Source organism: Micromesistius poutassou (assembly GCF_964030765.1).
Source record: "Micromesistius poutassou genome assembly, chromosome: 21".
NCBI classification, from domain to species: domain Eukaryota; kingdom Metazoa; phylum Chordata; class Actinopteri; order Gadiformes; family Gadidae; genus Micromesistius; species Micromesistius poutassou.
In genome coordinates this window covers 10730259-10753924 of record NC_140291.1, presented here as the reverse complement: position 1 = coordinate 10753924, position 23666 = coordinate 10730259, and the positions used below count along the sequence as shown (strand labels likewise).

General features: G+C 44.3%; 1 protein-coding gene across 1 annotated transcript in view; it reads left to right on the top strand.

Moving 5' to 3' along the window:
- LOC311366691 (SH3 and cysteine-rich domain-containing protein 2-like) overlaps window positions 1-22266 on the top strand; it is a gene marked incomplete at both ends in the record, with an annotated part of 29020 nt that extends 6754 nt beyond the window's left edge. The window contains 10 exons of the mRNA XM_084485491.1: window positions 6966-7341; window positions 7908-8002; window positions 11496-11580; window positions 12458-12561; window positions 13234-13285; window positions 13641-13696; window positions 19120-19208; window positions 20570-20621; window positions 21425-21562; window positions 22168-22266. Coding sequence (XP_084341617.1) covers window positions 6966-7341; window positions 7908-8002; window positions 11496-11580; window positions 12458-12561; window positions 13234-13285; window positions 13641-13696; window positions 19120-19208; window positions 20570-20621; window positions 21425-21562; window positions 22168-22266 — 1146 coding nt within the window. The remainder of the gene's footprint in view (window positions 1-6965; window positions 7342-7907; window positions 8003-11495; window positions 11581-12457; window positions 12562-13233; window positions 13286-13640; window positions 13697-19119; window positions 19209-20569; window positions 20622-21424; window positions 21563-22167) is intronic.
- Window positions 22267-23666: the final 1400 nt, after the last annotated feature.

Here is a 23666-nt window from a genome sequence, read left to right as displayed (position 1 = left end):
AATTCTAATACTGCAAATGTATTCATTTTAATAAATCTATCAAGTACAAATGCCAAACATTTGCTGCTTTCATAAATTCATCTTCATACTATAATTTGATTCATGAATCATTATACAATAATACTTCCATTTTGCTTGGTCGCTTGTTAGGTAGAGCAAAATATTTCAACACATCGCCCTCTGGTTACTTGTGATAGGCCTTTACTGTAATTTCTGAGAGTAAATATCCAATGATCAATCAGTATGTTGTACATAAGTGTGCGTATGAGCTTGTATATAAAGTGTGTGTCTGTGCTTGTATATAAAGTGTGTGTCTGAGGACCATGTGAGTGTGAAGCTGCCAGCAGAGAAACAGGCTGACTCTAGCTGTTCACATGCTGCTGCTGAGCACAACCCCCATCACAAGCATGTACACACACACACACACACACATTACCCTCCTTTCACACACACACACACACACACACACACACACACACACACACACACACACACACACACACACACACACACACACACACACTCCTTTCACACTAAATGCACAGGCAAACACACACCGACACACTCTTGTACACACACATTACCCTCCTTTCACACACACACACACACACACGTACATGCACACACACGCACATAACAAACACACACACACAAACATGTGTATTCACACAAACAAACCCCCTATCACATACACACAACCCCATTTCTCACACACACACACACACACACACACACACACACACACACACACACACACACACACACACACACACACACACACACACACACACACACACACACACACACACACACACACACACACACACACACCCTTAATCATTAATTTATCCAAGCGTTCCTCACAACAGACTATTTTTAGAAACCTCCCAGAAAATGTCTTCGGAGCTCTGTGTTCAAAAAACCCATATAACACAATCTCCTCCTCTGTCTGTCTGTCAGTGTAACACCCGATAACACAACCTCCTTTGCTGTCTATCTATCCATCTATCGTCTGTCTGTCTGACCCTCTGTCTATCTGTCTGTCTGTCTCTCTGTCAATGTCAGTAGCAGTAAATACCCATCTCTAGCTGTTTCAGAGTCTATTTAAACACATGTTTTGTAGAATGACTTGACGAGTTGTCTGAAGTAGCATCAAATCATGTCAACTTTATTCGCTTTCCCCTTCACCGCAGAGACATCCCAGTCTCAAAGGGCTTTGTGTTGCTGCTAGATGCTACCGTACTGTACCTTAAAGGGCCACCGTCACGGCCTGCCTGTTCCCAACATCAAAAAGTACGGCTTCATGTGCTCATCATGCATTATCACGGTCTGCAACATCAACATCAACACCGTTTCTGTGATGAATTTGTGGAGAACTTGAAGCTTTGACTGCATTCTTCTGAATCCCGTGACTAATGACATTTGTGGTCCAACTTTCCCAATTTATTTTGGGGGGAAATGAGTCCATGTTGTAGTCCATCATTTTCTCCCCACACGCAAATATATTTGTACTCTCTTATATTATTAAATACAGAGTGTGTCGGTTCCCCCTATAACTTAAGAGTCTCTCTGCTCTCTGTGTTCACTGGTGGAAGAGCTTTGCCAGACTTAACTACACCCCTCTAAAGCATTCTCATCAACCAAATGTCTTTTACTGCAGAAGTAACGTTGTGTGTATGGACAGGATAGACGGCGGCTATCACCGAGTGATACAGTATTATCGTCTCAGAAGCTATTGACGTTAGTGCAATCAATTTGGGCTGATTGCATCCACTGATTGCTCCTGTAATATAGTTGTAATGTGCTTAGTAGAGGAAACAAGACAAAGTCATCGCTTACAGTCTTATTGAATTCGACGCACCGATGGTTAAGGCCTGGACAAAATTACTCATCTTCACTGAATAATACAGTCACTATTTAGTTATTTAGCATATTTATCATTACTTGAGGGAGTTCATTCAGTAAATAGCCTAATAGCCCATGGAGGCCAACAGGTTGAGATTTTGCGGACATTTGGGGATCAAACTCAGTACCTTTTCGGCTGGGAGTCAAACACCCTCAGCACTACACTATCCTGCCCCTCATAATTATTTTAATAAATAATTAATTTAAGATTATAGCGATGATGGCAATCCAATAATCAAATTGAAGATGCTAATAAATCACATGAAAACCATCGTGCTTACTTCAGGGTTCGATCGCATCTCTCGTCATTATTGCTCAAGTTTATTTCCCCCCCCTACCATGCGCTGTTAGGGGTAAACTATAAAAAAATATACAAATATAAAAAAATATATTGATACAATCATGTTATGAGCTGGATTTATTCCTGAATGGAGTACATATATTGGGGTGTGTTTGAGTCCCAAACTGCACTGTGATATGGAGTGAAAAAAAAGTGCTGAGTAATATCCACCTCGCTGATAATCTGTTTAGAGCGAGGGTGGAGAGGCTGGGCGAAGCCCGCCTGGCACTCACTGGCTGCCAGCGTCCATTAGGATCCCAACCAGGAGGGACCTGGGACAAATCTGCTTACGTGGAGAGGATTGGAGTGCGTTTCGGGCGAAGAAGTGCTCATTTCAACAGGGGTCACTGTAATGTGTTTAAAACCCCAAGTGTCCAATAGATCAGTAATAATAATGGAATGCACCTCAGGCTGCAAAACTCTTAAATGGATTCAGATGTTCTTTCACTTTCTCCAAAGAATCCTACGTGACGTGATTCATTTCCTTATGAAGCAGGTATGGGTGGGGGCATTTATCTTTGTGGTTGGCTGTTTCTTTGCAATGGCCGAGGCTTGACACTACACACAGCGGCATGGCATTTCATTTAGCTTTATCCGAAGTGACGCATGAGAATTCTTCTCAGATCCATGTGGGACATCTTGCTCTGGGATGCCTACAGGTAGACTGTGGGGATCGAGACTTAAACCCAGAACTTTGAATGTTTAAGGTTGTGCTGTGATTGTGTTTATTTGGTCTATCAACATCTGATAAAGAAAGTCATCCCTCTTTGTTACCTGTAGTGTTCCCCTGGGTAAGCATGGCTAGTGATAAGCGTTTGCTTAAGAATAGACCGTCATCTGTCTGTTCCGTGGGCCACAGAGGGTGGGCCTAGCCCAGAGGCCAGATGAGAATAGAAAAGAGAATGGGCTAGGACGTCTGTGTGTCGTGACCTGTTAGTAATGATCATTAGCTTGCCATCCGTTTGGCACAATTCTCTACAATAAAAGATACTCTACAATCATACACAATAACCTACAAAAAGCAGAAAGGCTGGGTTAAACGTTCAACCCCAATGTCCACAGCCTTCTTGTACGTAAACGTGAGAGGATGTGCAAATCACTGTTTTGTGTTTTATATGAAAGCATCTGCAATGAGTAAATAGAACATTTTTAAACAGTAAAATTGTCCTTTTATTGTACATGAACTGTTACTCTGCGTCGATCTTAAAGAGTGCTCAAAACAGGCGAGTATTGTGGTAAAATAACCTCTGGATAGCTTCCTTCGTTCTAAACTTCACCACAGTGGATCCATTTGTGTTGCCTCTCTTCTTTACTCTCTATATCTTCTTTTCCGATGAATTCCTGGGGCAGCCATTTTGACCTGGTTCTGCTGAGAACCTAATCAATAATGTTGAACAGGTCCCTCTTTTTCTCCCTTGTCCGCCCTTAAGCTACAGAGTCACCGTCGCCAATTAGTGTGAGTGATGAAGAGAGCGCTCTCTGTTGACCCATTAGCCAGACGCTTCCTCAACTGTTGTCTTCGGGGGATAGAGGAGTCGACCATCTCTTTAATAGCTCTCTCCGTATTCTTCTGCTTGGCCCCATCAGAATTCATGTTATTTAAAAAAATAAAAAAAAGTTTAACTCTATTTGAACTGCCTGCGACTGTGTCTTCAACACGTATTTAAAATAACTGGGGGAGGTTTAAAAGGAGCCAGGATGGCGCTACACACACACAAGTGGGCTGAAGAGTCTGTTGCTCTAGCGCCGCCATAGCTGGCGTATAACAACCACTGCTGGGTGATGGAAAACCGGCCAAAAACTGCTCCGTTTGCATGGCAGGAGAGTTGCCCCCAACGGAGAGTTCCTAGCATTCGTAATACTGCAAATGCAAGGGCTTTCATCGGCGGGACAAAGCCTCCAATAGCCATGGTGTTGCCACATCCGGCGATAGATAACTTAAGACATTTATTTAAATGAACCCCTATCTTCAAGAAGTGTATTATTTAAATAATACACTTCAGGCCATTTTTTTCTAACATTGGTAAAGTAAATGAGATGAGTGCACAGTCTTCTTGCTTTACATTGGACTTCAAATGATGGCAGATTATGCTAGCAATTAAGGCAATTTGAACTTAACAATAACGTACCATGACAATGACCTATACATTGACATATACCATCAGTGACTACCATACTAATGGTATATGTAATCAGATGGTACTCTGGTCCTCTCCAGAGATTCCATTTGCTATAGCAATATAATAATAATAGCAATTTCTTAGCGTTATTGGCCTGTTAACCTAATAACCTTTACTCTCACACACTACTACAATGAGCCGTTCAGATCCATTTATCACCGGTAGTAGCATTGGCAGCTTGATGTCAGCCTGGCTGTAGGATGGCTGAGGAATATAGAAGGAAACAACCTGTTCCATAGGTTGTTCTATTGACGTACGGGGCAAGCAACGGCAAGCAATTATTTTCCCCATATAGTGGAGCTCATTGACTGACTCACTTCCTTTAAAGCTGTCATTAGAAGATCCTCTGTGACTGTCCTGTCATGTCCCGTTGTCCATCATCATCTTTCAACGCTCTAAAACATGTACAGTTGATCCTTGAGTGGGATTTCTTTTACTCAGGCATAGCGTACAGATTTCCTTTGTGGATGGGAGACAGGCGGAGGAGATTAAGAGCTTGTTGGTCAGTGTCGTCTCACTGTCAAATTTGAAGGTGCAGTCCACTCGATAAAATGGGAATTGGTAAGGACATTGACTTATGAGGAATCACTTGGGACGGAAAATTCTTGTTCCATCACAGAGAAAAAAAATGAAAGATGGTGGTGATAGGGAGCCAAGGTCAGACAGAGGTCAGAGAGAGGAGAACCTGGTCCTGGACCTTTTACCAACTTGTAGGAGCAGCTAATGGTATCTTGCTCAAGGATTGAGGACATTGGGATTTGAACAATATGGGCACCGCAATTGCTTGACATCTTTGCAACCAGGAGTGGATGTGATCCATATATTTGACACATTGAGGGTGGGAATTGAATGGCTGCCTCACAGTAGCTCCAAAACTGACCAAAGAGGATGTGTCATACTAACATATGAATAAAAAAAAAATAGGTTAGGGTTCCTCTAGATATGTCTGTAGTACATGATGATGTATTTGATTTCACCCTACCCCTTTGTAGAAGTGTAGACAATGACATACACTAGCATACCCTCCCACAGGGCACTAGATGTGCTCTTGCTTTGGCAGAGCACAACGAGTGCCCAACGCCTTCAGCTGCAAAAGTACCTTGATGATTGTGTAAGAAGGCAAACGACAAAAGGGATAAAACAAAGGTTAAATTGGCAAAATTTGAGGGGCCCCTCAATGGTCTGGGGCCCCTTGGTGGTCTGGGGCCCCTTGGTAGTCTGGGGCCCCTTGGTAGTCTGGGGCCTCTAGTTGGTCTGGGTGCCTCTTTGCCCAGTCCACTTGGTCGGCAGCACCACCGGTGCCCTCTAGAATTGATTTCCAGTTCTTATTACGGTTCATTTTTTTTAAGCTATAAATGGCGCAGCTTCAGCTTTCACAGCGGAGTGTTTGACCTTTCGTTTGCCTGTTTGAGTGCCTCGATACTTTACAGCAACGCTGTTCACTGTCTCAGAAGCTGCACTCACCAATCTCGCCATCAAAATCGCCTTTTGTTTTGCCAAATGTTGCTAAAAGAATCGAGAGCTGTGACCGCGTTAAGGGATGTTGCTGGAATCCATTTTCTGATCTTCATGGAATAATCTTATCTCACACCATCATTGGACATGTATTCCTTATCTGCTCTTTTCTGTTTTTCTCAATATAATGCTTGTTTAGCAGGAATCTATTCAAGGATGTGCTGTATTGCCGGTTCAACTCCTGATTCACTCATTATTATAACACATATAATGTATAATAATATATTATCTTGTCCCTGTCATGGACCTATAAAGAATGGACACCGGATTGAAACATGGCGCCCATTCATTCCTATGGAAACTGCTCAGTGGCGCAGTGCAACATCAAGGACAGAACTGCTTCCGCATCATGGGAGCCTAGCCACGCCCTAGTGCATGACTTTCCGGATGTAGAAATATTCTCGTTCTCTAGCATTGTTAGCATTGTAGCATCATAAGCGAGAGGTCTGAGCGAGCACAGTCGCATTGTTTACCGACCATGGAAGTATGTTACTAACCCCCCACCCCCCCCCCCCCCCCGATTATTCTCTATATGTGATAGTATACGTGCACTGAGCCCTCTCGGAGGCCCGGCCGTAACAACATTTGTTTCACTACGACTCCTTTCAGCTGCCCACCCCTCCTTCTCCGGCTAATAAAACGCTTGAGACACGCAGAGAAAATTTGCAGAGACACAATCCTGTTCCCCACTTCCCCACTAGTGGCGTAAACAGGGATATCTACTTCTGGGCCCCATGACACAGCCCGCTAAAAAACTGCAATACCAGGCTTGGCCACTGACCACTGATGGATTGCGGAAGTAGGCACTGCTCCTGGGGGCCTGGTCCCTGTAGGTTAAATAGACCTTGTCGCCTAGTGGCCATGTTGGTTGGGAGGGAAAACTTTTAGAATCTATGAAAACTCAATCTCCCCAATCTCTGATTATGAATTCCATTTCCAATCCAGGTAGAATTTGGAATGTATTTCGGTTGAGTTTGCATGGATCCAACAAGTCCCCCCCCCCCCCATATCTCTGTGTCCGCCAGCTGCAGCGCCTCAAGCGGTCCCTGTCCTTCAAGTCCGTGATGCGCAGCAAGAGCGTGGACAACTTCTTCCAGCGAGGCAACAACAACAACCTCAGAACCCCGCCCGTCATCACGGCCAATCCACCGCCCCCTTTGTCCTCGCCGCCGCCGTTCTCGGAGAGCCCACTGGCCTACGAGAGGTCGCCGTCGCTCTCCTCCTCCGCCAGCCCCGACCCCTCGCTGTCGTCCTGCTCCCCCAATGCCAGCCCGTCGGCGACCCTCACCCCCACACCAGGCCCCGCCCAGGTCCTGCTCCGGCCCATCAAGACCCACTGCTTCCAGGACCACGTCTTCCGCAAGCCCACCTGCTGTGAGAGATGCAAGCAGATGATCCAGGGTAGGAAGCGCTGTAACACGCACGATTGGGACCTGGACTGTATTGGCCTGGAGTGGATTTGAACTGGTCTGAAGCCCTGAACCGAAATTATTAGGTTATGTTGTGCAGTTATGTTGTCGTTAGACACAAACAAAGGGTCATAATCGATACCTGTGACACACAACAAGGTATGACCAAACTGTGTGATTAGCCATAGCCTTCTCTATGTCACCGCTGTCACCACTGCTACCTAAGCCACCATAGGTTTTGTGCACCTCTCAGTAGTTGTCACTATGTTTTCTGGATCATTTATGGAAGTCTAGTTGAGGAATTTTGAATATCATCTGTCATCTTCACATTATTCACATTATAAAGATCAGTAAAGATCAGCTTTCAGTGAATTTACTGACCTTTGCCTGTCCACACTCAAATTCACTCAGAACCATAAATGCAAGCACCGATGTAAAGACCCATGAAGAGATATGATTGGCCTTTAGCTTTCCACAACTTGACTATACGTCCACATTTGTACATACAAGGTTGTGAGTATTGCCGAGTATTTACGTGATAATCTGTTTTTTCTGCAGGGAACTCCAAGCAGGGTATTCGCTGTAAAACCTGTAAACTGGGGGCACACCTGTGGTGCTCCTCTGAGCTCTCCACGCAACCCTGCAATGGCAAGGTAAGACCACTAGGCTCATTGCTGACCACTAGAGTAATCCTAAATGCGTATGCCTAATTATATCTCTGTGCGTACGCAAGCTCATAGACTGAAAAATAAATATGACGTCCATAACATCACCCATTAGATAACACAAGCCTTCAATTTTGGGTTATAAAGGACGCGATTTCTTGGGATTTTTTGCAACCAGCAGCTAGACGATCCATATTTGGCACGTTGATGGAGGAAGTTGGAGGCCCGCCCGCATTAGTCTATGGCTAAAGCTCATTCATATGAATTCCTGTATAACATTAAATAACATGATTATACGGGTCGAACTAGCCAATGATATTCAAACCAAATGAAGAAAAAAAATTATTACATTTATAAAACAAGAATTATATCACAATTTTATTTTGGAATCCAACCACCAACCTAAACGCTGTTAGATTAAATACACTTAGTCGCTTCCACATGGCCTTCAGAAAAAGGTTGTTTGTGCTACCGATTGAACTAGCTACTAGTCTGATCTTAGATTAGCTACTGCGCTAAACTATGGCAGGCTGCCAGCCTCAACTGATGCTAGCTACTATTCTGAATGATAGATACATAGATAGATAGATACAACTTTAGTAATCCCCTGGAGGGGAGATTTAACTTCCTTTGTGACTGCACAGCAGCAGTGGAAGGCACAGGATATAATAGAATGCAATCAAAATACAAAGTAGTGCTAAGGAAAACAAAAATAGAATGTAAATGCTAAGTAAGGACAAACAGAACAAATGGGGCAAACAGGACAAACAGTATAAACAGTATAAATTATAAAGTGGACCAGTGCCAGCACAGTATGTTAAAGTCTGTGTGCAGTGAGAAGCACCCAGTGATCAGGTATATATATATATATACATACATACACATACATATTACGGTAAGACAGATAATACAGATAATACTAACTGTTAACACTAGCTGCTGGTCTTCATTGTAATGGTAATGGATAGTCTAACCTATGGTTAGTAACAATGGTTAGTCCTTATTCCACAATTATGTCATGAGGATGATAGTCTGTACTGTAGCTATCAACAATGATTATATGTCATCTTTATAACAAACAAAACCCCAGACTCAAGCATTGAATTACTTAACCTTTAATGTGCAGTGTTGTATGGGGTGTTGTATCTGCCTATGATGGATGTGTAGGCCAGTTTGAATGCAGAGAGAATAGGCTTAGGATAGAGAGAATCTTTTGGATGGCAGCGTGAAATGCAGAAGCTCAAAGGCTCTGTCGTGTGTGTCAGAAGACTAGGCCTGGTGTGACAGTGCTGGGGAGGATAACGAGGAGACGGGGCTATGTTGGTCCTATGAACACTGTCTGTACAACACGGAGAGAGAGGGTGAGAGGAGGAACGCTAGAAGTGGTTTGATTAACCGCAAGCTTGGAGATGCGTTTTGATAGGAACAGAGACTCAGACTTAGGGACATTGACTGATCATGGATTCCAGAACAAGTCCTAAAATTTGTTTGTAGGGAATTTGTTTTTAAAGCTATCTCTCTCACTATGTCTCTCTCTCGTATTCATTCTCTCTCTCTCTCGTTCACTGTTTTTCATCCTCTTATTAGCCTGCCTCGATAATTTAATTTTCCTCTACTCTCTTTCCTCTGCCCCTCATCACCCTCCCCCTATCTTTCTGCCCTTTTCAGCCACTCGTCTCTCTCTCTCTCTCTCTCTCTCTCTCTCTCTCTCTCTCTCTCTCTCTCTCTCTCTCTCTCTCTCTCTCTCTCTCTCTCTCTCTCTCTCTCTCTCTCTCTCTCTCTCTCTCTCTCTCTCTCTCTCTCTCTCTCTCTCTCTCTCTCTCTCTCTCTCTCTCTCTCTCCCAATCTCTGTTTCTCTTTCCTGAGTCCTCTTGTTTCCTTCAGTCCCCCCCACCCCCCTCCTCATCTCTCCTCTTGCTGAATCAATAAATATATCTCCCTCGGCCAGCTGTGAGCCTGCTGATTGGCTCTGCACTGTATTGCGTTTGAGTCGTGCCTCTCGTCCCCAGAGGAAGTGACCCGGGCCGTGCTGCGGTCCCACCCCAGAGCAGCGCCCGTGCTGACTCGTGCACGCTCATCAAAGCCAGGATTAGCAGAATCGCAGAAAGGCTCAGAATTCCTGCTCAGTCCACCGCAAGATTATCTTTGGCCGTAGGTCAAGCGGTTGTATGGAAATGAGATCTAGGCAGTGTTAAGGATAATGGGACCGGAAAGTGTAGTGGTTGGGGGTCTCCCAGTCAAAAGACACTGGGTTCGGTCCTTCAATATCTGCAGCCAAACCTGGAAGCATCCTTAGGCTAGATGCCCCTCATCGCTGCTCCTCACCTTGAAGAAGTGAAGATTCTATGAAATGAAGATTCTCCTAAATGACCCAATAGTATTTAGAGGCAACTATAGGGTGTGTGTTCAGAGGTGCGTCCGTCTCGGCTAGGGAATAGTTGAATGTAATATGGATGCTTTGAAATTACTGACCTAAAAGTTGATCTAGCTCTATTAAAACGCTGGGTGTCTAAGGTGAAAATATCTGTTGTAAACCAGGTACACAGCGGTAAAAGGGAAAAGTAAATAGTCCACCAGTCTGTGTGATTGAACCATTGCATCCTTCTTTCTTGGCTTCACTAAAACCTCTGTTATCAATCACCCAGACAGGTATGGCCCTTTAAATGTACTGTGTGCGTGGAATGTGCATTTCACCTGACTTGTGTGTCAGTGTTTGTAAGCATTTATTCAGCCACAAAATAACGAGGGCTTATCCCGCAGCGCCCAGTAGAACCAGCCATTCAAGGTGACATTTAGTTATTTCCTACTTGTTCTATTCATTTGACTAAAATTAGAAAACCTATATAATGATTATGATAGTAAAGATGAGCATGATTCAAATAACGTTATAATTGAATTAGGGCTGCGCAAGTTAACACAATCTTATTTTAACACGATTAATACAAATTGACGCGTTTTCTCTTTTTTTTTTTACTTTGATCTTGAAAGGTTTTGCCCACACAATGTCAGAAATCATTTTTGTTTTTAGTTCCACTTACTTTACATTCAATTACACTTGCAGTAAGTGACTGCCTGTTTACAATTTCCAAATCTGTGGTGCTACTTATTTGAATTTAACTACACTTGTAGTAACTGTTGGTTTACAACTGTACTAATTAACTGCCTGTTTACAAATCTGTGTTGTTCCTTAATTTTCATATTCAACCCACACTGAGTGAGTCAATAAAACTCCCTCAAGATCACTTGGTCTAGTTTTTGCTTATTAAGTACATTCGGTATGAATGATAATGTGTCATTCCGTTTGATAATCTCATTTAACTTCACTTTGAGTGGATTTAAAATATAAATTTAAAAGTGTGCTTAAATCGCGAGTTAACTCACCAATACTCTGTGATTACTTTTAATCTTAGCCCTGAATTTAATGTTAGAATATGAGAATGAAAAGAGAGGAGGATTATTAACGGTAATAACATTGGTCCAGACGGGGGCTTTCAAGAGGAACTTCAGTTCTCCTCTGCTGACCAGTGACGCGCTGGGGATGGTCCGCGAGGCCCCGCCCTTGCAGGGTGAGTGACAGGCCTGCGTGCATCGATGTGTCCCAGTGAATTACTGTTTGTTGAGTTAACTGGAATGGAATGGTCGAGCTACTGTATGTTCCCATTCATTTTTGAGCATGAACACAGTGTTTCCTCGATATGCATCCAGCAGCGGCGCACTGCCGCTGCTGGATTGTCAGCGCCACTGCAAAAAAAATCATACATTTTTTCTAAGGCTTATGATAAATATCAAAGAAATAGCTGAAAATGAACATAAACGATGAACTTAGTTTCTGCCAAGTTCAGGGCACATTTGCACAATGATCTGGTCTCAGCAGATACCTTGACTCTGTTGGTTGTTATTTCATATTTGGTAGCTCAATCTGTAAATTCTTACCAAAAAATTCTCACCAGAAGTAACCATTTAAAGGGTTATTTTTCAAAATTTTCTTCCGGGGGGGGGGGGGGGGGGCATGCCCCCGGACCCCCCTAGCGTTGCTAGGTTACCAATTTACAGCACAACTGCTCAGTGCTCTCAGCCAGGCTGCAAACTTTGCAACTGAGGCTAATATACAGTGCCCTCTGTAACAATAGATGGCAATAAATATGTTCTAAAGTTTGTTTTGCAGTCAAGTGTCATTTTATTTCATATTTTTAAATTACCCATCGATATTCACTCCGACCGCCGGCGTACCACGCGTGCACCGCCCAGGTACAACAAAACCCTTTCCCCCCCCGCTGCTGAAAAAAATCCTAGAGGAAACACTGTGAACAGTAGGGAATTGTGGGCTTTCTGTGTGTATTAATGTCTCTGTGTATGGATTTGTGTGTGTGTGTGTGTGTGTGTGTGTGTGTGTGTGTGTGTGTGTGTGTGTGTGTGTGTGTGTGTGTGTGTGTGTGTGTGTAGAGGGGTGTGTAGACCCAGTGTATGAGGCTCTACGCTACGGAACGTCTCTGGCCCAGCTTAGTAGATCCAGCTTCACCAGCACGCCAGAGTCTCCCTGTCACGAGGTACGCACACAGACTCACACACACACAAACCACACACGCACACACAGAACCACTCCAGAGTCACCTTGTCACAAAGTACACACACACACACACACACATTCCAGAGTCACAGAGTCACAAAGTACACACACACACACACAAACACACAGTGACACAATTGAAACGAGTGATCCAGTGAATATGGATAAATACAACCAGTTATTGACACAAACCCATTCCTATCACTTTACATCTAGTTGAAACACAGTGTTTAATAATCTTTAAGATGTATACGATGTAAAACAAAGTTGTAATGTGTGTGTTATATAAGGCCTCTTAAATAACTTCTACAAAGGTTACCAGGTGTCTGGCATCCTATCTCCTGCTGTTAATGGAATTCATAATGAAGTCACCTGCACACACACAGATACACACACATATACCCCCACAAATACACACGCTCGCTCGCTCGCACGCACGCACGCACGCACGCACGCACGCACGCACGCACGCACGCACGCACGCACGCACGCACGCACGCACGCACGCACGCACGCACGCACGCACGCACGCACGCACGCACGCACTATGTTTAGTCTAATTTAGTTTGTCTCTCTACCTACAATTGACACACATCCTTACAGAAATGAAACGCACCCACACACCCTGACCACACCCTTTCTATTTATACAGTTTCCAAGACTAGAAACCCAGCCAATCGCTGAAGAAGAGCCGATCCCAGGAAGTAAGTCTCTGATTTCCAGAGACGTGTGTGTGTGTGTGTGTGTGTGTGTGTGTGTGTGTGTGTGTGTCATGACATTACCTTGGTGCAAGACCTTTCTTTTGTCTATCAAATCCCTCTCTCCTTCTCTCACTCTCTCCTCTCTTTCTCCTGACTGTCTCTGTTTCACTCTTGATTGCCCTTTAGCTGTTATTTCCTTTTAATGCCACACTGTTTTCTGATTGTCCTAAATATCCAGCTGTTTAATTACTTGCATTCTGTCTGTCTGTCTGTCTGTCTGTCTGTCTGTCTGTCTGTCTGTCTGTCTGTCTGCATCCATCTGCCTCTCTCTTTCTCTCCTCTCTCTCTCTCTCCTCAGCTCTTACTCCTCCTGAGAGTGAGAAGGCTGATTCAGAAGATCAGTTCAGCATGAAGGTCAGAATTCTTTCTCTTTGTCTTTCCTTCCTTCCTTCCTTTACTTCTCCAATTTCTCTTTTCCCCCTGTTCCACTCCCTTTCTCTCTAAACGTTGCAGTCAGATCCTACTGTTTACTTTATTCAAAGACTGAGATGATATAAAGCAAAATAATAAATAATAATTACAGTTTTTCTCGATTGTGTACACACAAGAAATGGAACTATGCACAAAATTCTGAAAACTTGAAGCTCATGTATTAAAGAGGTCCACCGGACCTACATATGGAGGTTCACCGGTGGACATATGGAGGTTATATGAAGTAAATAATTAAATGTGTAAAGAAAATTGAAATCGGTTCATCCTAGCCTGAGAAAAGGCAGAAAGAGTTTTTTTATGGTCTCTCTGGCTCAAAAGAAAGAAATCCTCCAACTACCACAGTGCATTGCGCTCGCTGCCCCGCCCGCCTGTTTCGGTTTGGAGGGGGAAGGACCTATTATACTTGCATGAGTGGTCGCGCCAGCAAACTTTGTGTAAACATATCGCTGTGATAAGTTGACTAGTTTAGACTTCTGCTCTCGTTTTTTCAAACGCAAAAATGCCCAATAGTTGTTTGGTACCCAGTTGCACCGAAAAGTCTAGGAAGGGACAGAAAGTAAGTTTTCACGTTTTGCCAGTGAGAGACAGTGAGCGTTGCAAACGATGGCTGCGGGCGATAAACAACCCCACAATTGGAGAAGACGCCGGTATTGAAATGATAAAAGGTAAAACGATATGCAGTCTCCATTTCAAACTGGAGGATTATGATAGAAATCTTTTCGGCATGATGAGGCACGCTCTAAAACAAACTGCTGTTCCGTCCGTCTTCGCTGTGGGCCCGTTCCCAGATGACGAACAGGCCAGCGCTTCTAATGCACCTCCCGCAGCAGAACGCACTCGCCTACAGGTAAGACTGTCGTAATATTGTAGTATATTTCTGTTTACAAAGTACACAATAATAGCTTGAATACTTTGCAAAATCACTCCCTAATGATCATGTTTTCATTTTCATATTCTTTTCCCTTTATTTTATTGCATACAGGGCAGCTGGAGGTCTTTCACAGCGCACTGCTCAAGTACCCATGTTCCATGGGGATGGGTAGTATTGTCACTACCTGGAGCTTGCATGTACGGAGCCTGGGTCTGTTGAAGGTGGCGTTGCTGTTTTTAGGCTGTGATAGCCATAGGATAGGTACATTGTGCATATTTTTTTTTTTTTAACTTATTTTTTTATATTAAAGCATTTGTTTTTAATCTTATCTTTGTAATGTTGATATATTGGATCATTTTCCTTTGTGAATAAAATCTTATATTGTTTTTACCACCTTACCTTGGACTCCTGTATAAACCCATGTTCACCATAACAAACTTGTGGGTGGGACACTTCGCTGCAATAATTATTTACATTTGTCAGATTACCTTTTTTCCATTTTTTTTACTACAATTTATGTGGTATAAATCACGGAGATGCAAAGTAGGTTCAGCATACAGCCATCATGTATGAATGTAGCAAGAATAGATAACAATATAAAGTACTTTAGGTATCATTTGTATATTACTGTACAGTATAAAAACATTTATACTAATAAGCTAAGCTAATTACAGTAGCTCAGCATATCAAGTATTTGTACTCAACCTTTTCTCCCCAGTTGAAATAAGTCAGTGCGTTTACATGACACTCAAGAAAGTCGACTTATTGGCTTAGTCCAACTATGATTGGATTACTAAGATGCAAGTATACACCTTAGTCAAGCTATACTCGAATCAAATTGGGTTACTCATAGTCGAATTAAGACCCCTAGATAATGCGATTCATAGTCGAGCTAAGCGTGCATGTACGGAGTCGAATTGGATTATGGAAGTTCCTCTCCATTGTTCCTCTCGGTCGTATGCGGACTCCTCCGCCAGCAGAGCAGCCGGAGGAGTCGGCATACGACCGAGAGGTTGGACCAATGGAGTGTCGGAGAAATTATATGGACCCGAAGTGAACTGACAGTTGTCTGCTGAAAACATCTTTCTCGAATGCTGCGTGGGTTTGTTGTTGCTGGTGACGTAAAGAGGTCAACCGGTGGCTCTATTACCACTATTTGAAATGGGCACAGCGCCACCTATCGTAACGGGGCATGACACGCTTCGGCCAATGAATCGATTTACTCACCGCCATGTATACGCGGACTATTGAGGAGCATAGACGAGCTATGGCTTGAATCGAATTAAGCTGTGCATGTAAACGTACTGAATGTTTATCTTATACAGTAGGCCTACTTTAGTACAACAGCACTTGGGTTAGTAAACAAATCACAACCACCAACATGAATTTGAAGTGTTATACATGTAATGAGCTCTGATGGCCTGGACAACACAGGCTGGCAAAACAAGGCGATTGCCTCTCCCAAGTCTCTCACCTTGCAGTATCCACTCCAGGAAATGCCGGTAAGCTGTAATCCGATACTGCCTAAGAAAGAAAGAACAACATTAGCAAAGCAAGATAAATGATGCCTTGAGTAGCCTATCCAGCATTACACGGACTTCAAGCTCACGTAACGTAGCCTATGCTCTGCCAATAAGATCGGCTACTTTTGGATAATAACATTGTCACGTTCCCCGGGACTTAAAACTATTGTAGCCCAATGTGTTAGTATAAACAACAACACTTACTCTATGCTCAGACGTCCGTTTCTCCCAGCGGGCTTTGGCCGGCGTTTCCAGTTCACTTTCTGGGTCCGGAAATATGTATCCAACACCCAACTGTTCAGATGAGGCGTAAAGCCTGGGTGAGAGGTTACACACATGGCCCCGTCCTCGCCAGATTCAGCCATTTCTTCTAGAAGAAACTGGCATCGCTGAAATTTGTTGCAGCAATGTCTGTATTGAGACCAAGGCAATGTACTAATATGAGGTTTTATCATTTACTGGTGCATTTACGTCGACATAGTCTGCCGCAGCCTAATATCTTACCGTGTCAGGCAGTGTATTTCCAGCTCTCTTTCTGCATGGTGCGTCTTCACGAGAGTTGAGGAGAACATTCGCGCTCAATGAATGAGCGCGAATGTTCATGAACCTTCCTACGTCATCGTTCGACGCGACCGTCCGTTGCCAGGCAACGTTCGACGCTGAGGGGCACGCGTCGGCAGAAATCTATGCCTAATAGCCTACTATGAATGAGTTCGCAAAAAACATATATTAAATGCATTATGTAAAATACATTTCCGTTATATTAAATAATAAATCAAAATATTGGCAGGGACAATCCTTTCTTTCCTAAAGTTGGTCGGGACATGTCCCTCCGTCCCTATGCAAAATGACGCCCTTGAGCACAGGGACTCTGTGTTAGTGTCCATAGGCGAACAGAGCAAACAGTTACACCACCGGCGCGCTCCGGCTCCTCATCCTCTGCAACAGGCAAGGCTTGTTCAGCCGCAGCAGCAGCAGCCTCCTCCTCCATTTGGCTGTATTGTGGGTCGTACAAATAGCCCTGAATGTCCGAATCCAACAATATATTTTCAAAATCCACTTCGGCTGTTTCCCCATTGCAAATTTGCTTCTGCCGTGGTCGGAGGTTTGTGTCGGTCTAGTTCTCTAGCTGAGCGGTGAAGAAACATGGCGGACATTGCGTTTACATCTCGTACGCGAGCTCCCGCCCCCCTCGTTCCTTATTGGTGGGCTTACAAATTTGCGGAACTAGTGGTTTGCAGGTTCCTCGGCCCTTCTAGCAGGTAAGCAAAGTTCTACTGAGATGACGTCAAACGCATCATTTGACGTCTGGTCAGTAGAAATGTAATCAGGACAGCTGGGCCTAGGGAGGACAGGGTTGACTGAGGGAAGAAACAAACTTTTTTTTATATTATAATAGCGATTTTATAATGCTAGAACGCCGGTTCTGAATCTGTGAAGTATTCCTTTAACTACAAGACTCCAGACTGCTAAATTCTAAGCACAATTCCATTGTTTTCACCCATATAGAAATTCTAAATCACATTTTTGCAAAACTCTAAGCAAATTATCTCATAATTTAGCACACTTGGTTCACCTGGAAAACACTGGCCTTCAAAACACCACACCCAATTACCAATCGGTCTCACTCACTTCTCACCAGTTCAAACTCAACTGGCAAAACACTTCAATCATGTGTGAGAGCATAGAAGAGGCCTCAGGTGAGCTCTACTGTGTTGGAGATGAGCTCCTTTAGCCTGATCAGGATCGGAGGTGAGATACAGACTGATTTACATGTAGATCTGTTTCACCTCATTTATATTCTTATTTTCATTTTTTGTTGGCCTACGAAAAGCTTTTTTTGCAGTCAGTTCAGCTGAACATTTTACTGTATTACAGTAACAAATAAATATTTGCTTTGTTACCTTTTTGTACTGATTTCATCATTACATCCCCCGAAATAACATTTTCTTACCGTAGTGTTTTTCATTTTGCTTATCAGTGCAATTAGTGTATATAGTATATAGTGTCTATAGTGTACATGGCCCCATGAAGCCAAAACATATGTAAACAGTATTTTGATCAAAGTGTTTTAAATTTATCACACCAGTGTTTAATTGTTGCTCTCTAAGAGATATTCGTATAATAGCTGTGTTTATTGTTTTGGTGGAAAAATCCCAGTTTTGAGAAGAGAGAACATGGTTTTGAGTGCAGTGTTTCATTTTTAAAGAGAATTGTGGAGTTTTGACAAAATGGTTAACTCTTTTCAGTTTTGTGTTTAGAGTTTTGAGAGAGTGATATAGTTATATATAGTATACTATAGTTTCAGAAAACGTGTTTAAACGATTGAGAAAAACTGTAAGTAAATAATAAAAATAAAATAAAATACTTATTCTTCATTGTATCCTGTGTTTCTTCCCCTCTGCCTCTCCCTGTCCTCATGCCACCCCTCTTCGCTCCTCCTCTCCTCCCTCTCATCCTTCTCTCCTCTTCTCCTCCCTCTGTTCCTTCTCTCCTCCTCTCCTCCCTCTGTTCCTTCTCTCCTCCTCTCCTCCCTCTGTTCCTTCTCTCCTCTTCTCCTCCCTCTCATCCTTCTCTCCTCTTCTCCCTCTGTTCCTTCTCTCCTCCTCTCCTCCCTCTGTTCCTTCTCTCCTCCTCTCCTCCCTCTCATCCTTCTCTCCTCTTCTCCTCCCTCTGTTCCTTCTCTCCTCCTCTCCTCCCTCTGTTCCTTCTCTCCTCCTCTCCTCCCTCTGTTCCTTCTCTCCTCCTCTCCTCCCTCTGTTCCTTCTCTCCTCCTCTCCTCTCTCTGTTCCTTCTCTCCTCCTCTCCTCCCTCTGTTCCTTCTCTCCTCCTCTCCTCTCTCTGTTCCTTCTCTCCTCCTCTCCTCCCTCTGTTCCTTCTCTCCTTCACTCTTCCCTCTGTTCCTTCTCTCCTCCTCTCCTCCCTCTGTTCCTTCTCTCCTCCTCACTCAGACCACCAAGCATGTGGACACTCCCTCTGTCCACACGTACGTCGCTCTCTACAAGTTCCTCCCCCAGGAGAAGAACGATCTGGAGCTGCAGTCAGTACACACACACACACACACACACACACACACACACACACACACACACACACACACACACACACAAACACATACACACAAACACTCATGCTCACGCATGCTTACACATGCATATGCGCAGACACACATGAACACGCACCCACACACACGCAGACACACACACACACACACACACACACACACACAAATGCACACACCCCCCCACACACACACACTTTAAATCAGCAGTAGAACTTAATTGTTTAATTTTATGCTGCTACCAGCTGGAATTTAAAGTAACATTTTTAATCATGTCCTAATAGTTGCCAGTGTACGTGAGGTGCACTGAGTTATTGCAGTCCAGAGTGCCGTTAAAACACTCAAAATAGCATAGAGTTACATACATAAAGTTCCTGGCGTGGTACTTTAAATTCACGGCGCGTATAGGGAGAAAGGGTAGAATGGATCCATCTGTGGCGTTTAACCACAGCAGTGATCCAGGGCCCACAAGGTCACTTCCTCTTGACTTTGCAACGTTCCTCTCCCAGGGCTCAAACCTGCGGTGTGCGCACACCAGAATACCATCATAATAACCTTTATTTATCTCTCTTTATCTTTCATCAAAGTAAGGTTGAGAAATTGCTTTACAAAATAAATAAAATACATGTGAAACAAAAAAAACTGAATCAACCAGAAAACAAATCAGCAAAACATTTCAAGCAGCAGTTTAACAACACGGTAAAGCAAACCCTGGATTAAAAGAAGACAGATGTCGCTAGCCCAACTTATTACCAGCTTTTCTCAACTGTTACATCACAGCTCATTACTTTATGACATTTGGCAGTGCGCTTATGGCCATCCCTCCGTTTGGCAAGCGCACATAAATGTATGAGTGATTCTAATGGGGTCATTAATTTTTTGGTATCATCCAAATTCAGGATTGTAAAATGGGCAATGTGTGGGTCCTTCTACTAACCTTTTATCCCTCCCCCTTTCCTCTCCCCACTTCCATCATCATCACCTCTTCTCCCCTCGCCCCGTTTTCTCTCATCCTCTACTCTCCTTTCCTCACCCCTCTCATCTCCTCCTCTTCTCTTCTTCCCTCTTCCTCTCCTCTCCTGTCTGCTCCCTACATCTCCCCTCTCCTCCCCTCTGTTATCTCCACCTCCTTTGCTGCTTTCCTTTTCACCTCCCTCTCCACTCCTCTTCTCCCCTCTCTTTTCCCTCCCTCCTCTCATCCCCCCCATCTCTTCTCTTCTCCTCTTCTCTCTCCTCCCCATCTCTCCCCTGTCCTCTACTCTCTCCATTTCCCCCTCCTCCCTCTCCTCACCTCATTCCTCTCCATCTCTCCTCCCCTTCTCCTCCTCTCCTCACCTCAGGCCCGGGGACAGGATTCACGTTACAGATGATTCTAATGAAGATTGGTGGAAGGTGAGTGAGGAAAACCCAACATCTAAAACCATAAAAACTTAACAAATGTCCATTAATTCACACTTTGGGCCCTAGTTAGATGGTCTAAAACGCAGACGTGAAGCGCAAAGTCGAAGTAGCTTTGTGGGCTATGATCTATGATCTATGTGATCTATGGCGCTGTTGCTATTATGACGGCGAGATAAATGAGCTTCGCGCCCGACGCAAATCTAAAATGGGTTGGTCTGAAACCTGTAGGTGTGTTTTGGGCGTAATGTGCAATAAACCAATGAGAGTGCCATCTCCCATCCCCTTTAAGAGCCAGCGCATTTGACTTGACGAGTTGATATTTTGACAGCGCGTTTGCATTCTCCACTGAGACAGATGCATGACCACATGAATTTCAAATGGCTCAGTTTATGGCCAAATAATAGGCCTAATTCACACATGGAATAGCGTTTTCTTCTACAACTTCAGAAACACTGAGTCGTCATGTAAATTGCGGCAAAGACAACTTTACACATATATGATATGCGGACACAGTCCTGTGGCCGCAACTGTGGGTCTATTTAATGATATGCGGCAATACCTGACTGCTGCAAAGCCCAGCTTTGCAGCAGTCCCTACCTTGTTTTGTTCTGCTTACGATGAAACCAAACTCTATCCCATAATAAACCGCTTCTCATCGCCTGCACACACATGTCCAGACCTGTGTCTGTGTGTCATTGTGGGTGTGTGTGTCTGTGAGCGTTCATATTCATATATGTCTGTGTGTGTGTGTGTGTGTGTGTGTGTGTGTGTGTGTGTGTGTGTACGCTCCAAAGGGGAAGTGCAGGGAGAGGGTGGGATTCTTCCCAGCCAACTTCGTCCAGAGGGTCCGGCCCGGGGAACGAGTGTGGAAGGTCACTGCTGGTTTCCACGGAAACAGAGACAAAGGCCAGATGACTGTCAAGGAAGGACAGGTGTGTCCACACAAAACAAACAACTCACGCACTGCAACACTCTGTCTCTCTCTATCTCGCTCTCCCTCTCTCTCTCTCTCTCTCACTTCTTTCTCTATTTCTTTTTACCTTTGCTATTCTAGCTCCCCTTTCCTTTCTCTCACTCTCGCTCGCTGTCTCTCTCTCTCTCTCTCTCTCTCTCACTCTTGCTCTCTCTCTCTCTTGCGCTCTCTCCCCCTCTCTCTCTCTCTCTCCATCTTTGTCTACATTCAACACATTAGCATACACCCTGACAGTGTGTGTGTGTGTGTGTGTGTGTGTGTGTGTGTGTGTGTGTGTGTGCATATAGATGTATGCTAATGCATGAATCCATGACAAAAAGATGGGATTAGAGGACTGGCTTACGCTGCACTTCACTTTCATCCCTCTCTCTCTTCTCCATTCTTTCGCTCTCTTATAATCTCCTGCTGTTTCTTTCTCTTCTCTCTCGCTCTCTCTCTCTCTCTCTCTCTCTCTCTCTCTCTCTCTCTCCTTTCTAATCCATTCTCTCGCTTCGTCCCCCTCCTCTCTCTCTCTCTCTCTCTCTCTCTCTCTCTCTCTCTCTCTCTCTCTCTCTCTGTCTGCAGGTGTGTGTGGGGAAGACAGATGAGGCAGACGGTTTCCTGAGACTCTCCAGTGGCAAGAAGAGAGGTCTGGTGCCAGTCAAGTACCTACTGGACATATGACCCAGAGCACATGGCCACACGACGCTTGACCGACGACTGGTGTTTATCACCTCACTCAACCCTGACCACCTCAACCTCCCCGACACACAACCCCCCCCCCCCCCCCCCTCACACCCTGCAGAGTACGCCGGCGTCGTGAGGACATTTCTGGGCCGAGGCGGCGTTGGGGGGGATACAGTCGGGCCTGTTCACTTCTTTGGCTTCTCCGGCCCGCAGCGAAGAAGCCTATCGATCGAGGGGACGGATCAATGGACATGCACACGCTTCACACTGGGGGAGAAAAAGGTTGGCGCCATAGCATGGTACACCGGTTAGCCGTGCGCAGCCTGGCTCTGCGGTCGACCGTGAACGGAAGAGGCTTAGCGACTAGCGGCCTGTGGTGTGTGGCCAGGTCTTTTCAAAGACCCCCCCCCCCCCCCCCCCTCCAGACACACCGACTTCAAATGTTGGCCTTTTCCCATCCACCCCCTGCTGCTTCAAACTCATAAGTCATACACTCATAATCCACAGTATTTCAATGAATACGTTTTTATGCACGGGGTGAGGGGTGAGGGGGGGTCCGTAGTTAATCTCCTCAACTACGGAACTGATTGATTATCCGAGCTAACGCAGAACAGTTATTTCTGTGTCTCATTCTACCTCTTGGCGACTAGCGGGAGGGTGTGAGCGAGGGGGTAGAATCTTACCCAACACTAACTCTACTAACACCACACACGTCTCCATGATAACAAATCAAACCAATTCTAGCCCACACACCGGTCTGACACCGCACCTCGCATGACTCTGGATGATCCAAGCCATAAAAGAAGAGGAGGTTATTGGAGAATGCAATCTGCAAATCTGTGGAGATGTCCGTGCCGTGAAAACCTGTCAATTCTTTCCTGTTTCAGGTGCCTGATAACATTTCACAGGATGTTAATTCACTAGTTGAGCTCTGAAACAAACAAACCACTGAACATTTCTAGTTCTTAATAATTTACAAAAGGAGGAATGTATCTCATATAGCGACTCGATATTTGATTTGATTAGTGTTGTATTTATAGTTTCATGACATTATGGAAGCAAAGCTATTCAAGGGAGGTTTTATTTGTATAGCCCTTAATAACAGTCACTGTCTCAAAGGGCTTCACAGGCCACATTATACAACACCACCTTATAATTAACTATTTATATTGTTTTTATGCTAGATCATCGTTAAAGGTTGTTGCAAATAACCTCTAACATACGCACACACAAACTCATACACACACACACACACACATACATACACACACACTTTCCTCTTCCCAGTGTATTCAATCAGTCTGCGTGCTTATAGTTTTGAACTCTCACACATTTAAATGTGTGATGTGTTCAGGGACTGTCAATAAAACTCTCCTTTCCTTTGAGTGGCTCTCTCT